Source organism: Acomys minous, assembly GCF_964271855.1.
Source record: "Acomys minous genome assembly, chromosome: 6".
Lineage (NCBI taxonomy): Eukaryota > Metazoa > Chordata > Mammalia > Rodentia > Muridae > Acomys > Acomys minous.
The window spans coordinates 76,411,066-76,427,951 of record NC_140487.1 but is presented as its reverse complement, the minus strand read 5'-3'; the positions used below and the strand labels follow the sequence as shown (position 1 = coordinate 76,427,951).

Here is a 16,886-nt window from a genome sequence, read left to right as displayed (position 1 = left end):
ACAGAAGCTAAGCAGGACGTTGTCTCTGTGAGGCAGCAACTTGTCTGTGTAAAGGAGCAATTGCAACAAGAAAGGGAGATGAAGTTAGCATCCTCCATGTTAGCCTCTGATTGAGCAAGTAAATTAAGTAAACTAGAAGAGATGAAGGTGTTAGCTTGCTGTTTAAGGTTCGGAGAACAGAAGAGAAGGAGAGTAGATCCATGCTCAAAAGCCCTTTGTGGGATCCAAGAACTTGGAATCCACAGAAAGATTCAGAAAGTGAGGAAGGGAACATGGCAAAAGCAATAGAAGACAGCTCATGGATCTGACCTTTAATAGGAAAGGGGGTATCTGTGACCCAACATAAAGATGGGGGCCCTTACAACGTATGTACAGCAAACTAGGTTACCAGGAAATACTCAGCACTTGAACGTCAGGAACTTGGAAAGGCTTTTAAACCAGCTTTGAAAGAGCCTGGCTTCTGAGGCTGCGGGACATGGAGCACACGGGATCAGAACGACTGCTGTGTGGGCAGAGAAACTGATTCATGTAACTAGCCTCCCCTGCTTAAGCTACAGCTCCATGTCCTGGAGCTCCTGGGGAGAACGGTCACTAACACTCCTGATTAGCTGTGGGCCACAGGGTTGAAACACCTTTATGCTAGGCAGGATGTACCTGCTGGTGCAACAGTGGCTCAGCTATTTTGGGTAAGACCAACAGCCTTCCATCTGGTTTTGGTTTGGTTTGGTTTGGTTTGGTTTTTCAAAACAGGGTTTTCTTTGTGTAGCCTTGACTGTCCTGGACTCGCTTTGTAAGACCACGTAGGCCTCGAACTCATAACGATCCGCCTGCCTCTGCCTCCCAAGTACTGGGATTAAAGCCGTGTGCCACCACAGCCCAGCTTCCATCTGGTTTTAAGGCTCACTTCAGAAGAGGGAGTTCATGTCTGATGCTGTAAGCCAGGATAAAAAAAACCTGTGGCTGGGGAGGTCATAGGTCCCAATGAGGAAGCAAGTGCTATGGGTTTTCTAGATGGGTGCAATGTACTCATCAATGTGCCTTTTAAATGTGTGTATTTATGCCCATATATTGCAGGTGTCGTCAGCCTCAACTCATAAATACTGGGGAAGCTCCTGAGAGCAAGTGACTGTGGCCTAGTGGCCTATTTCTTAGCCACAGTGGAGATCTATAGTCACCCACTGTGGGGGTTTCAATAGGAATGGCCCCCACTGACTCCTATGTGGGAATGCTTGGCCCATAGGGAGTGGCACTATTAGGAGGGGTGGTCTCTTCACAGCAGTAGAAACCCTAAGTAAGACACCCCTCCAAGCCTCAGTCTCTGTGGAAGAGGGACTGGGAGGAATCTTAGAGCCAAAGGAAGAAGTGGAGTGGCGGTGACAACCTCCTGCAGTATGGAAGCATTCCATCCTTAATCAGAAAGGTAAGTAACTCCAAATAGCTTTAGGAAGTTCCTGAAATTCATCAGACCCCCTAGGCCCCTCCCTGTCAGATTAATGAGACTCGGACAATCTGAGCTGCAGAAGAGACGCTGAGAGGAGAAAGGCAACCAAGAAGAGTCTGAGACCAACCAGCTGCCTGAAAGCAGCAAAAGCCGGCAGAGTGTTAGACCAGTCACTTGGTAAGGACACTCTCCAACTGCTGAGCTGCCTGCAGGCTATGCAGTGTACTGTCTTGTTTCGCAGCTTTAGTGAGCTGTCACCTGTGCTGGGGTGGGCCTAGACGATGCAGCTTTCTTTGAGTCATTTCTGCTCCTCTAAGTGATCTCCTACCCATAGTCCCATAACACTCATTCATTCCCCAAGTTGGAATTTGGTGGCATCTGTACTTTGGGCTGTCATGAGTTCCTTATCTGGGCTCGGCAGATATGTGTGTTGCATGTCACTAGGAAAAGTTCTGCCACACAACAGAAGGGGAACATGATAAACGTCAAAAGCAACTGTTCACCCTGCCATGTCTGCAGCCAGATGCTGGTACTGCCAGATGTCTGAAGAATCACTGCCATATAAAAGTATTAGCTTGGGGCTTAGGTGGTTACAAAGGTTTGTGTGTAAACGACATTAGATGTAGTCAAGGGTAATACTTTGTTCTTCAGTAATTTGTCCACTTTACTGGCAATTTACATAACTTACATCATTACAATAGTTCTGATACATGAATTACTTCGCAGTTAAGGAAACTAAGTTCTACAAATGTTGTTTAAGTCACAAAAGCCAGTTAATCCCAGGACCAAATTCTTGCCGTGTATATCACATCAAAAAGCATAAGCATTCTATCTGTGATGTTTAAACATGCTTTCAAAGTTAAAAGAATGGGAAATTGTCAGATTACTAAACCAAAATCAGTCTCAACTACCAAAAAGCACTTCCATGAAGAAGTGCAATAAATAGAAAAGGTGCCCTATGGTGAAACTGTTACTGAAGTTGCTGTTAACTAACTCCAGCATGTGGCTCAGCAGCAAGTCTGCTTCTGCTAATACTTTTTCTTCATTAAAGTCACACTCCTCTTGCCTCTTTATCCTTTCTGGTTGTCTGCTAAACACTGCTTATAAAAGTATAGTGCAAACTGACATAAAATACTTAACACAAGAAAATAGCAAGTTCTTTCTGTCGTGAGAAGCCAGGAGCTAAGCTAGGGCTCAGCTCTGTTTGGGGTTTAAATCAAATTCAGCACTCTGGTATTCCTCACTGGCCTGAAAGGCAGATCAGCCTTCCCTTCTTGGCCGAGCTTTGGTACTAGTCTAGAGATCTTGGTGTTAACTCATTGGCTTTCCAAATCAAATGAGAAATCTATTTTAAAATCAAACCATAACTGGCCAAATAATGGTACATACCCGAAATCCCAGCACTTGGGAGGCTGAGGCAAAAGAGGCCAACCTGTAGGGATGCTGTCTATAAATTAAAAAGGTAAAGCCACGAGCCAGTTGGGATGAGGATGCTTCTTCTTTGCTCCAAGCGTACTATACCATAAAGATCCCTAACCTCTTCCTGTCCTCCTCCCAGCCTCTAGGACTGCCAAGGTAGGGCTGCTAAGTCCACACGTAACTCACACTTACACAGTGACTTTGGGCAAATCATTCAACTTAGTATTTCAACATTCTGTCCTATACAAGATATATAAGATGATTCTTAGTGGCCCTCCTGATCATCATATTGCATCATATGTGTAGCTCATGACCTACAGGTTTTTTTGTTCAGTATCAGTTTGTAGGTATATTATTAGTAATCACACACACACACACACACACACACACACACACACACACACATATATATTTATATGCATACATTAAGGTAAAAAAACAAAAAAAATGTTACTTAGACTCTTCAATTTCCTTTTATTCTTTATTTTGTCTTTTTGAGACATGTTTTCACTGTATAGCCCTGGATGGCTCAAAACTCATTCTGTAGACCAGGCTGGCCTGGAACTCTAAGATCTGCCTGCCTCTGCCTCCCAAGTGCTGGAATTAAAGGCATGGGCCACCACACTCAGCTTTCAATTTCCTTTTAATTTGAAAAACATTAAACTTATCTGTACAGCCAGTGCTTCCCTAAAAATATTCATAAAGAAAATAAATTCTAAGGCACATTAACTTGTAAATGAAGATCACGTCAGTTTGGGATACTCACCCGTCCTCACTTTCCTTTAGTAAGCGACTAGCAATTCGAATCAGCATACAATACGCAAACTGTGATTTGACACCACATTTGGTAAATTTATTTAACATCTTGGAGACAGCAAGCCGATCATTCTTCCTAAGGTGATAAAGCACACCCAATGCATGGTACTAAGAACAAGAAAAAGAGTAAAACATGAGCTTAGGAAGAAGCAAGACCTTTAGGAAAGACAACTGCATGGAACTAGACAGAAGATTTTTCAAAAAGAAAAAAAAAGATACAAAAGTCAAAAAAGACAAAATACAGTATCTTTTTATATGAAACTAAACATTGGGATCACACAAACACACACAAAGTCTAATTACTCAAAAAGTTGTAACTTTAGAGTAGACAACTAAGAACAGGGTTGCATTCAATCTGAAGACAGATCTACTGGGTTCAGCAACGGCTCACACCCTCAGTCTAACTTACGTACTTATCTATTTATTTATAGACAGAGTTTTGCTGTGTTTGCTTGGCTTGTCTCCACTCATGAGTTCAAATGGTCCTCCTACCTCAGCCTCCTGAGTGCTGCGACTACCAGTACATACCGCTGTACCACTGTGCCTGGTTCAAAGCCTGTTCAAATGGCTTTAAATCTGTCACCACCTTAGCAAAGGATAAATCTCCTAAAGTAGGCAAGGGGAGTGTCATCACCATGACACTGTATGAAAGTACAGTGACCAGAATTAGACCAATAGATATCTCTAAAAATGAAAGTGACTGTTTTCCCATTAATAAATATGCTAATGTAAGAAGCTGTAAACATTAATACTTTTCTAAACACATACAGAGATTTCACATGAAACTAACAGTTAAACTTCTAATCATATTTCTTCTGATAATAGCCTAATAACTATCATAAGATCTTTCTGAAAAAATATCTCTGATGTTTTATATAGTAAAAATGGCTTATTAATTTTACAATATTTATTATCAAGGACTAAGAAACAGAGTTTCCTTTTATACAAATTATTTTTCAAATAAAAGACAAATGCATTGTGAATCCCTTTGGAATAAGCATTTCTATCTACTACTGGAGAGACCCTTTCCCAAATATCCCTACTGGGCGTCATTTATCTTCTACCCAACCCTTGAAAGCCAATGGAGTCATGAAAATTACTCAGGTACCTCCTTGGTAATATGTACTAATAAGTAGGTAAATATGTCAAAAATGTTGCCTTCATTGCTGGGGAGCAATACTCTGTCCTGAAACATAAGATGACAAGATTCAAAGACAGCACCTGCACCATGATGTTGTCACTCGATGCAGCTTCCTGGGCTTCATTTATCCACCGTTTAACCACATCATAGCTAATCTTCATCATGTGCTGAAGTAAGAAATGGGAGAGCAGAGAATTCATGATCACTACACATTAGAAAGCTAAGTTAAATTTCTTGCAAAAATTATTAAAAGATGTTCCCAAACACCAAAAATATTGTTACCTTCTAAGTCTACATTGTCTCTATTATTAAGGCAACTATAAACTTTAATTTTTTTCTTTAATATCTCTTTGCAAAGTAATAGACATCTTCATATTTGTGAGGTGGAAGAGGTGAGCAAAAGAAAGGGAAGCTGAGCACAAAGAGGCCAGAGGTAAGCGTATGGGACACAGAGAAGAGACTTAAAAACCAGCCCCTGCGTCTTCCCTGTCCTTTACTCCCATCCCGCTTTCTACCGCCATTAGCTGTGCAACTTCCAGGTCCCCAAGCTTCTAAACGTGAAAAGTTCTAGCCTTTACTGCCCATTGTAACTGCTGAGGTTCTTCCAAATAAAACACAGTAATATAAAGTAACAAGATGTACACATATTTTTAAATTATTTCTCTTGTGAGAGAAACAGTGAGAAATTATTTTCTAACTATACACTAGACCATGCATAGAAAACAAAAAGCTGCTGATCACTTACTAAGGAGGATACCAGTGCTGAGCTGGATACACTGGGGACCTTATCCACAATGGCCTGCTTCATGTACCTTTCAATAGCTTGTAACATTGTTCCCTAATAACATTAAAAAGAAAAGGTTGTTAAAGCCACTTATGCAAAATTACTACCCAGAAATAATGTACAAAAACTGACCATATATGTGTTCTGTATCTTCATTTTACAATAAAGATTATATATAGTAATAATATCCTAGAAAGCATAACTCAAACAATCTAGAACAAAACACACACACACACACACACACACACACACACACACACACACACACACACACACGGGGGGCGGGGGGGGGCAAGGTGTAGGTAGGTGTGGGTGAGGGGAACTATTAGTTCAAGGCTAGCCTGAATAAATTAGTTAAATTCTGTCTCTCAAAAAGAAAAAGAATTCCTGTATGAGGGTAGAGCTTCCTTTTGAAATCTTGAAGATGTTTAGATGTTTCTATATTAAAAGCCCATGTTACACATCTTGAACAGTCCTACACATCAAATGTATTTTCTGATTATTTTAAGATACATAGGAAATTAAATGCATAATATCCTACTATAGCAAGCCCACAGCATGGAATCTTCTGGAAGTAAGGTTCTTTTAAACTTTAGCATGGAAAAAGCTTTCTGTCCTGGAAGGGTGGTGTCAGATAAAAATGAGTGAAGATATTGAGACCAATATTCAGGTTAAAAAGAATTTACCAAGTTTTACACTAAAACTTTAGTATTAAAAAGAAAACCACAGCAAAATAATAAGGTAGCAAAAGTAAATTAAGTTTTATAAAATTTCCAATCTGACCTGGATCAAACTGTAAAACATAAGCCAGGTTTGATGATACATGCCTTTAATTCTGGCACTCAGGAGGCTGAGGCAGAAGGATCATGAATTCAAGGCCAGTTTGCGCTATGCAGCACGTTAAAGATCCTGTCTCAAAAAGAAATTATAACCCTTGAAAAGATCAAACACACACAAATACACCCAAGCACAAATCCACAGTGACCAACTCACTCAAAGAAAGAGAACTTACATCTGTGATTCTGCAGAGAGCCCTGATGGCTGGGCCTCGGTACACATCCTCCTTCCCAGTCATGTCCTTAGTCAGACTTTAAAAAGCAAATTGGTTAGTATCACTTTAGTCAAAATGTTCTCTAACCATTTCCCCATTGTCCTCATAATGACCTCACTACCACTTCTAGTTCAAGAAATACCTGTGTTCAATTCTGTTAAGTGTTAAGCCCTAGGCAGAAGCAGACTACTTCTTCACACTAAAGAATACGGTGCTAAACATACCAAGTTCTTTGCTTCACAGAAGATACATTTCAATAGGGTGAAAAAGAAAAAGTAAACCACATAAGTAAATGAAACAATACAGTTTTAAATACAGATAATCAACAATTATGATGGTGAAGAAGAAGATGATGATGATGATGATGATGCCAATGTTACAGAAAGCCCTAGGCTGAAGTTCAAATCCTGAAAAGCAATCAGACTAGAAAAACATTTTATATGAAATTAACAAATGATAAGCTCATTCATCCCGTCTTATCTCTCAGGCACAGGTTCATAAGCTGACAAACGTCATGACTTCCTTCTGCCAAGCTTTAGAAACAGGCAGATGCACGTGAGCTGAGCCACACAGCCCCACCCATGCTTTCATCCTCCCTTCCCACGTCCTCTATGCATCTACATTACCCCAAACGCAGTCCAGCTCCCTGCCCCCTCTGCTCTCCTCAACTCTTCTCATATAATCTAAACTGGCCACAACTGACTCATTCTGTTATGGCAGCTCGAGTAAAAAGCATGAAAAACTGAGAGTTCACTAGTTACTCTACTTAAAGTATAAAAGTGATTAATTAAAAAAAAACAATTTAATAATAAATGTAATACCTGTCTCTCCTCATCTCCCAAACTTTCAATGCCACTTAACTGGAATTTTCGAATAAGGAAGTTTTTTTGTACTAAACACAACACCAAGATTTATTAAAATGCTCACTCTTAGATTATGACCTTTCCTGTTTTACTTAGTAACAAGAATGACTCTAGAACCTTACTATGTTCTTTTCAAAATAATATTCTATTTCTTTTTACCAAGTAAAGTGCATTAGTTAACACTCTAAATGAATGGTAATAGTAGGCATTTAACCCTGTTTAATGCTTCCCATTCGACTAACTGCAATGATGTGTTTTAGGGGCTCAGGCTCAGGACCCTGAACTCACTTTACCACTGAGCTACATGCCCAGCCTTAAGTTTATGACACACCTTAGCTGTGAATGCACTGAATTTTGACAAGCACCTTTTGGACATACAATCATTGGGTTTTCCCAAGACAGTCCATGAAGGGAATTCCACTACGTTCAATTCCTGGGATCCACATGGTGGAAGGAGACCACTCACTTCAGAGAGCTGGCCTCTGACTGACCTCCGTAAGTGTGCTACCACATGTGTACGCCCACACACATGCATACACACATAAACAATTTAAAAATTGACATGAAACTTCCTTATTGTAATGAATTATATTTAAAGTTTTAAGATGCTTCCTTTAGAAATATGAAACATTGTTCTACAGATATGAGATATTACAACTCATTATATAGTCCAGGCTAATTTTAAATTCACAATCTTCCTTTCTCAGCCTCCCAAATGCTAGGACTAGAGATGTATACTACCTATGTGGCTACAATATGATTTTTATAAAGGTTTAAGTAAAACTGGGGGTGGTGGCAAATGCCTTTAATCCTAGTACTTGGAAGGCCAAGGCAAGCAGATCTGGGCTCAATGAGTTCCAGACCAGCCAGCCAGGACTACACAGTGAGACCCTGTTTCAAAGAAACAAACAAAAACCCTTTTAAGTAGAATTAATTTCTACAGTTAAGGTCTGTTAAAGTTTTCTGTCTCTTGTAGAGACAATTTTGTTAAGTTACATTTTGATTTAAAAAATCACTTCCAAGCATGTTCCAAACTTATTTGCTTTAAAGTTTATAAAATAGTCCCATAATAAATTTTTTACTTCTCAAACATTTCTCAATATTTTTCTTTTCTTCTAGTTTTGTGTAATATTTCTTTTTCTGAATTAAGCTTATTTTTTGCTTTCTAAAAAATGGCTCTTTGGCTTGTGTTGTTCTCTGCATTATATTCTCATAGTTTCTGCTTTATCATTATTAATTTCTCCCTTCTGCTTATTTATACTTCTCTCTCTCTCTCTCTCTCTCTCTCTCTCTCTCTCTCTCTCTCTCTCTCTGATTTTCTAAGTAGAACATCTAGCTCATGGACTTCCTCATTTTCTCCCTACAGTGGCTACTACAGATAGAGCACTGAACGCTATTCTAATGGACCCCTATCCATTTCTGACTAGAAAACAACCGCTGGAGCACAGACAGGACCAAGCACACTTGACTTTACTAGTAGGCAACTCACGGGTCAGGAAGGTCTGCTGCTGTGCTAGCATGACTGCCGTGGAGCAGTCCAGTCCTGAGATGCTGAGTGTACCTCAGTGCTTCTCAGATGATCAAGCACCTCTAGCTGCTGGAGAAGTTCTGGGGTGTGAATACTCTTTTCTGGATGTCCTCTCTCTGATTCTGTAGGATGTATGCTTGGTTCACTGGATTTTCAGGAGCATCCATAAACTAGATTCTATTGTCAACTATAGAAAACCATCAACCAGACATTTACTATATAACTTATAGGCTAATGATTATGAAATATTTTGAGCACAGCTTTAATTATTCATTGTTCTCTTGTTTTCTAAATACATTTACAGTCTGATTATGCTGTAATGAGAAAATGTAGTTTTCATTATATTTCTATTTTCTGAAACTAAAGGTTTTCAGGCCGTAAATGCATACAGAACACTTTAAAAATTTTCCATAAACACATGTAAAGGTGATTTTTCTATTATAAAGGTGCACTTTTAAGTATCAACTTACTATTCAAAAACCTGTATGTGCTTTTATTTTCTTTATATAATGAAACTGATAATATTTGCTTCTATTTGCATTTATTTTGCTTTTGGCTTATGTTCTTTGATCATCTATTAACTGATTACTTCGCTACCATTCTGCCCTCATTTTTCACGATCAAAAAGTACTTCCTCTATCTCATTCTGCCCCTTTCTGCACAGCAACTAGCTTCCTAATATTAACAGCACGGCCTGAGGTGCTGTCACAGGTGTCTGGTGCGTGTCCTTTTGCCTATGCTTCTACATTCAGATTGTACTTTGTATTTTTTCCTAGATCACAAATATCTAACATAGTTTGCTGGGGTTTTGGTTTTTTGTTTGTTTGTTTGTTCCTTCTCCTGCTGTTGGGGTGTTTTGAGACATCTGAAACAGCCCAGGTTGCCCTTGAACCCGCAATCCTCTTGCCTACACTTCCCAAGTATTAACCTTAGAGAGAGGGTGTAGGTCCCGGCTGTCTGTCTGTTACCTCTAATCTGTATCTCTTTTAACAGACTATATTTACGGTTAATTGTATCCTATCATTCTGTGTAGCAACTTTACTTTTAATACTTTCTTTGTTCCTTCTAAGGCAATGCTAGCCAACAGACTATTTGCAATGATGGGAATGCTCTACACCACTGAACACAGCATCTGTGATCCTATGTGCTTTCTGAGCACTCACTTTACAAGGGAAGAACTGAAGAACTGGGTCTTAAACTTGACTTCAGTCAAGGTTCACTGTAATTTTACTAGGCTGTCTAGCTACTTGCTACCTCACTGACAGAGTTGCTAAGTGTTGTGCTGTCTTTCTGAAATGTGGAAGATTTATATTTCAACTGTAGCTCTTTGTGTGATTGCCATATTTTAAATAAAAACTAACTTATGAAACTTAAGAAAATTAAGGTGCATATAACATCTCTTTTGTCTGCTTGCCCATCTCTCAATTCTGTATCATATATTTGTATTACCATAAGAATATTTATAACTAAATATAAGGTATTTAGTCTCAATTTTAACAATAATTCCTAGAGTGGTTTAACATTATTTTTATAAACTCCATGGTCACTGCTAATTCATTTTCTAAAACCTATTATAGAATTCACTCTTAACTTTAAGGTTACTGTAATGTGAATTTTTAATTTTAAGAAAAGCTCACTGATGTTAATGATCCCTAAGCTCTCTCAAATCTGAAAGTCTGATTACTGTCTCTGCATTTGAAAAACAACTTGCTTACCTATTCTTCGATTTCATTCTTTTTCTTATAACTTTGCTGACACTGCCCCCATTCTCTTCTGACACCTAAAACTGTCATGAATGGGGTGACTAGAGAGATGGCTCAGTGGTTAAGAACACTGGCTGTTCTTCCAAAAGACCTGGGTCCAATTCCCAGCACCCATTGGCAGCTCACAACTGTCTGTAACTCCAGTTCCAGAGGACATGACACCGTCACACAGACATACATGCAGGTAGAACACCAATGCACATTTTTTTAAAAAGCGAAAACCAAAAAACTAGAAAACCATGTCATGAATGGTTAAAATGAGACTTAAACAAGTGGTCAGTCTCTAGAGTCTGTATCTGCCTCTGTCATTGTGAGGGCCCCCTCTCCCCCCCCCCCAGTCTCCCCCACTCCCCTGCATTTACTATGTAGCACAGACTGGCTTGGAACTTGCTATATTATTCAGGCTGACTTAGGATTTACACTCCTCCCTCAGTTTACCTAGTGCTAGGGCTGCAGGCATGCCCCACTACACCTGTGTTTAAGGGACTAGCACTCTTTGTCTTTTCTCAACAGACAGACATAGAGACAGAGAGATAGATAGAGATAAAAATACAGATACAGATAGACATAATCTATCCAAGACGCATTTTAGCACTGGTCATTCTGTTACATTTTTTTGTTTGAATGCACTATGCTATTTTAAATTGTTAATTTCTTCTTCATAAGCCAAAAATTTTTCTCCTATTTTATCATTGGTGTTTTAACTATAAACTGGGTTTGCCTCAGTCAAAGGTCTGTACCCCCTCACTTCCATTAAATTACCTTAATCTTTACTTTCTGTTCTACATTACAGTGTTTATTATATATAAATATCTATCATATATAATGTGTAAATATTATATATTTATATTTTATTTATTATATACAATGATATATCATATATATGTGTGTATATATAGCAAGTACTATGCTAGAGACTTGGATATTTTTTTTAAACCTCACCACAGTATCTTTCTTCCTATTTATTTATTTATTTTATTTGCCTTGGTGTTTTGACTGCACATATGTCTGTGTGAGGGTGTGGGATCCTCTGGAACTAGAGTTACAGACAGATGTGAGCTGCCATATGGGTGCTGGGAATTGAACTCAGGACCTCTGGAAGAGCAGCCAGTGCTCTTAACCACTGAGCCATCGCTCCAGCCCCGAGACTTGGATATGTTAATGAGCAAAAGACAAACACTTGTGCTGTCAAAAGTGTATATTCTACAAGGACAATCTGAGAAATATTTTAGGTTTCACAGGCTGGTAAGACCTCCTCACAGCTACCCAGTTCTACTATAATAATACAAAAACATCCAAGCAAGACACACACATGGGGGGATATTATTTGCAAGCCTTAAGCCTAAATGGCGTTTGCATGGTTAGGCTTCAAAATTGTTTAGCACTATTAATGCGTTCTTTTTTCTATCTCTCCCCCTTTAAGACTGAGAACGACTGTTAACTGCGTCTCTGCCCACTCCCCCACTGTGTCTGGGGAGCACACACGGTGAGATCTGTGGACCTATGAACCCAGGAAAAACATTATTCTTCACCAGGAGGAACTACAGTCAGAAACTTGTCCATACTGCATGTTGACAATTTGATGATTCTAGGATTTCTGAGCTAGACATCATGGGTTTTAGTCTTTGGAGGACAGTATAAGAGGGAGAATGCATTTTACATGTAGGGCAGATGTGAACTTGGGAGGACTAGAGGGAAGTTTGATCAGCTAAATGCAAGATTCCAAAGACATCCGGGTACTATTCTCTAGAACATGTAGATGGGATTATATTAAAGACTTTAAGATGGGGGGATTCGGCCAGAACAGTGGAGTGGGCCCTAAAGAGAATCACAAGTATACTTATCAGAGTGAAAGAGGAGGCTGATGATGGAGGACGCAAACGGCGTGATTACGAAGCACGGGGCGAGACAAGGCAGGCAGCCTCCAGAAGCTCAAGGAGGAAAGCAACCTTCCTGGAGTGGCCACAGAGAGCTAGCTCTGGCCATACCTCTGACTCCAGCCCAGTGAAATTGCTTTTCAGAGTTGTTTTGTGTGTGTTAGTATTCGATGTGTTTGTATGTATGCATATATGATGTGCGTGCACATATGCATGTGTGTAACTGGCCACACGCATGCCACAGCACGCATGTGAAAGTCGGAGGAAAACCTGAGATGCTAGTCCCTACCTTTCACTTTGCTGTTTCACTGCTCCATATGCCAGACTAGCTGGCCCATGAGCTTCCGGAGACTGTTGCCTCTGCTGCCCTCTCACTAGAGGGAGGCCCTGCGGGTACAGGTGCTAATCTACCACATGGGTTCTGGGGGTTCAACTCAGGTCCTCATGCTTGCATAGCAAACTCTTCGCCCACTGAGTCATCGTCCCAGCCTGATCTGTAAAAGAGTAATCTGTGCTGTGTTTAAACCACCAATTGCTGCTTAAGTTAATAGGGTTGTAATAACTTGCTACAGCAGCATTAGGAAACAGGCTTGGTGTATTTTGTTTTGTTTTCTGAAAAGAATCACTTAGTAAATGTTTTAGAATTCTGTAGTCTATATCCCTCTTCGGCACTACTCAAGTCTTTCATATCATGAGAGCAGTCATACATATTACCTTGTAAGGTGGAGTGGCAGCCAGGCGTGGTGGCGCACGCCTTTAATCCCAGCACCTGGAGGCAGGAGGCAGGCGGATCACTGTGAGTTCGAGGCCAGCCTGGTCTACAAAGCAAATCTAGGACAACCAGGGCTACACAGAGAAACCCTGTCTTGAAAAAACAAAACACAAAAAACCGTAATAAGTTGGAGTGGCTATATTAAAGTAAAATTAATTTTATTTTAAGAGATTACACAGTGGTTTTAGCTTTGGCCACTGGTTCCTAAGTCATGCTCTGTAACTGTCTTGGCCTCCCTGTGTGTAGAAAAGGTTTGCTTCAGAAGGCTTATGTGGGAATGTGTTGAAGGAACTGTGATGCACAGGAGAGACAGCATGATAGTGGGCAAAATCAGTATAAAGACATTCCCTCAAGTTTGCAGCTGGTGATTTAATGAGCAATTGTATGGTTCAGGTATAGAGTGTTATCCCCAAAGGCTAATGTGCTAAAGACTTGGTGGCCAGCTAATGGGCTCTTGTGACCCCCTGGGGCAGTGTGATGGCATCACTGAGAGGTGCTGGAAACCTTAGGAGGGAAAGCCTGGATAGAAGACGTGGTTCCCTGGGGGTATGCTCTGAAGGGCATATTTCATCCAGACTTTTTTCTCTGCTTTCAGTCTCCCGTTTGCTTTAAATGGTCCCCCTGCACTACCTGATCCCCTGAATGATGATCTGCTTCACCAAGTAGGAGACTAGAAGCAAGAAAGCCAAGTGACCATCGCCTGAAGCCTCTGAAACAGGGAACCAAAGTAGGTCTTGACTCCACTCTATTCACCAGGGATGGTATCACAGATATTATGGACTGACCAGCACAGCTACCTTGTAAGGAGCCTTTGAAGTACATCCCAGAGCCACTGCTCTCAGCTGCTGGCTGAACTTTAGCCTTAAGCAACTCTTCCACATTCCTGGGCTATACTGGAATGAGCTGTGAATATGTAACCACACTTGATGGGAAGCAAAATACATAATTTAAGACAGAAATAAGGCAGTATAAATTAAGTGAGCTGAGTCCTGCACAAAATTGCTCACTATAGTGCAGCTAAAATCAAAGAAGCCTGAAACTATACTAAGTATAGTTTCCTCAAGCTCAGAAGAGGCATCTAATACAGGATGCATATACATCCTTCTAACTGTATATCTCTATTAAGTCTAATCTACTACTGATGCCTCAAGATGGCAACCACCTACTATTTTCTGAACACAGGAAAGTGAACAGAACACATATGTAATCCTTGCTTCTATATCTCATTCTGAGGCCATAACTGATGCCCATCATCTCTTTCCTATGCTATTTATTCTATGCTCTGCTAATCCTTAGTGTATACTTCATCCAATCTTGTTATTTCCCCAGGATGTGACTCAAACCTATATTCCACAGGATGTGAGCCTTTGTTGGATGCACACTGATTGGACTATTCCCAAATCACCACTGTCATAGGCATGAAAGTACCAAAATGTACTCAAGTGAATAACACAAATCTGAAATACAGTGCTACTTACTGCCACTACACAGAATCAAGATCAATTCATTAACCTCTATGGGACTGACTTCAAAGTGGCCCAGCAGGCATCCTTACTCTTGGTACACTATACAGTCTACTTCCAGGCCCAGGCTTTCATGGATGTGGGCGTGTGGGGTGTCCCTGGCTGTCCAAGTCTCGCTCAGGGGTATATAAAGGAGAAGTTGAGGGTATTTCTGTGTTGAGCACAGTTATCACCCAACAGGAACTAAAAGCCAATTAGTTAAGTATTTCTGTCTTTTTTATCCCTCAACTAACAAGCATCTCCTATCTACGCTGAGAGTGAGAAGAGAATGCTGCCTCGGTCGATTTCTGCTGATATAAAGAAATACTTTAGATTGAGCTAATTTGTAATAAATAGAAAGTCTCTGCTCACAGTTCAGGAGGATAGAAGTCCATGAACAGATGCTAACAGATTCACTGTGTGGTGAGGGCCTGGTCTTTACGGATGGCATTATCTAAGGGTTTCAAACAGCCAAGAGGCCTGAAAAGAAAGACGCAACACCATGAAGCTTCTTTTAAAACAGCATTAATCTGCTAGCTGAGCTAATTAATATTCCCTAAAGCCTTCTTTTCCTTGTATCATTGCACTAGAACTAAAACAGCACCACACACATGCCACCAGAGACTGCTTCCTAGAGCAGTGGTTCTCAACTTCCCCAGTGCTGCAGCCCTTTAATACAGTTCTTCATCTGCTGCGCTTCATAACTGTGATTTTGCTACTGTTATGAATCAATGTGAATATTTATATGCAGTATATTTGATGTCACCCCCAAAGGGGTCACAATCCCCAGGTTGAGGACCGTTCCATGACATACTGACTTAATCCCCTCAGTAGCATTCCACAACTCGACTGGGCTGACTGTGCTTAGGCAGAATAGATTATAACAACTATTACATCTCACAGTCATATCTATTTTTCACATTGTTTTTCCATAAAATAGGTGGCAATGTCATACACTATACTATGACAATAAGTCAAGAATAGCTTCAATCAAAGCAGACAGATCTCTATCAAGCCCTTGGCTTGTTTTATATTTTAGTGTTCTTAGTTACTGCCTATTGGCAGGCCTAGTCCTTTATGTAGATCCACATTTTCATTATCACTTTATCCTGACTGGAAAAAACCCTTTGTATTTACATGTTAATATACTGTAAGTGAACTACTTCAGCTTCTGTATGTCTGAAAGTGCCTTTCTATCATTTTAAAGAACTGTGTGTTTGCATGTATGTAGTATACGTGTGCACATCTGGGAAGAATTATGCATGAGGTAAGGTACATACGTGTCAAATACATGTGTGGAAATCAGTGCTCATCCATGTTGCATGATGTAACTCACTGAAGCCTTGTTTCTGAGCACAAAATACGCACGCAGCCTTGGGTGGCCAGACCGTCCTAACAACAGCGTCTGTCACCCTGCACCCTCCAGCACACGGGCTCAGATGTCAGAGTGATGTGAGTTATGAACTGCAGTGCTTTTCCAGGACAAACAAAATTTCTCTTTATACAAACATAATTTATGGAAAAGCAAAAATTTTTTATGTTTTCCTACCATAATTGTGTAGCATGTCAGTATTAAATTACTGTATCTTTGGCTTGTATTTAATTAAAATGTTTGATTTTAAAACTGCTTAAGATGCTTACTTAAATTTCATAAAATATTGTTACTTGAATTTCAGATTGCAATTAGAATTCCAAAAATGCTCCAAACACACTTCTGTCTTTTGTACTACACATTTGTGCAAAGTAGCATTCTCAGAGCTGACAATTATAAAATAAAAATACTAATCAACTCTAGAAACCATTGAAGATGCTGTACAGTCTATGGCATCAAATATTCAGCTGAAATTTAATTCCTTACATAAAAGAATGTTGGTAGTATAAACATTTGTTCATTTTAAGAAAATGGTAAAATAATATGTATATCAAAAT

The 16,886-nt window shown here is 39.9% G+C and overlaps 1 protein-coding gene across 1 annotated transcript in view; it reads right to left on the bottom strand.

Moving 5' to 3' along the window:
• Window positions 1-16,886, bottom strand: part of COPG2 (COPI coat complex subunit gamma 2) — a 118,390-nt gene that overhangs the window by 78,282 nt on the left and 23,222 nt on the right. The window contains exons 6-9 of the mRNA XM_084786345.1: window positions 6,614-6,689; window positions 5,563-5,655; window positions 4,898-4,984; window positions 3,627-3,784 (exon numbers count right to left, since the gene is read on the bottom strand). Of these exons, the coding sequence (XP_084642471.1) occupies window positions 3,627-3,784; window positions 4,898-4,984; window positions 5,563-5,655; window positions 6,614-6,689 (414 nt within the window). The remainder of the gene's footprint in view (window positions 1-3,626; window positions 3,785-4,897; window positions 4,985-5,562; window positions 5,656-6,613; window positions 6,690-16,886) is intronic.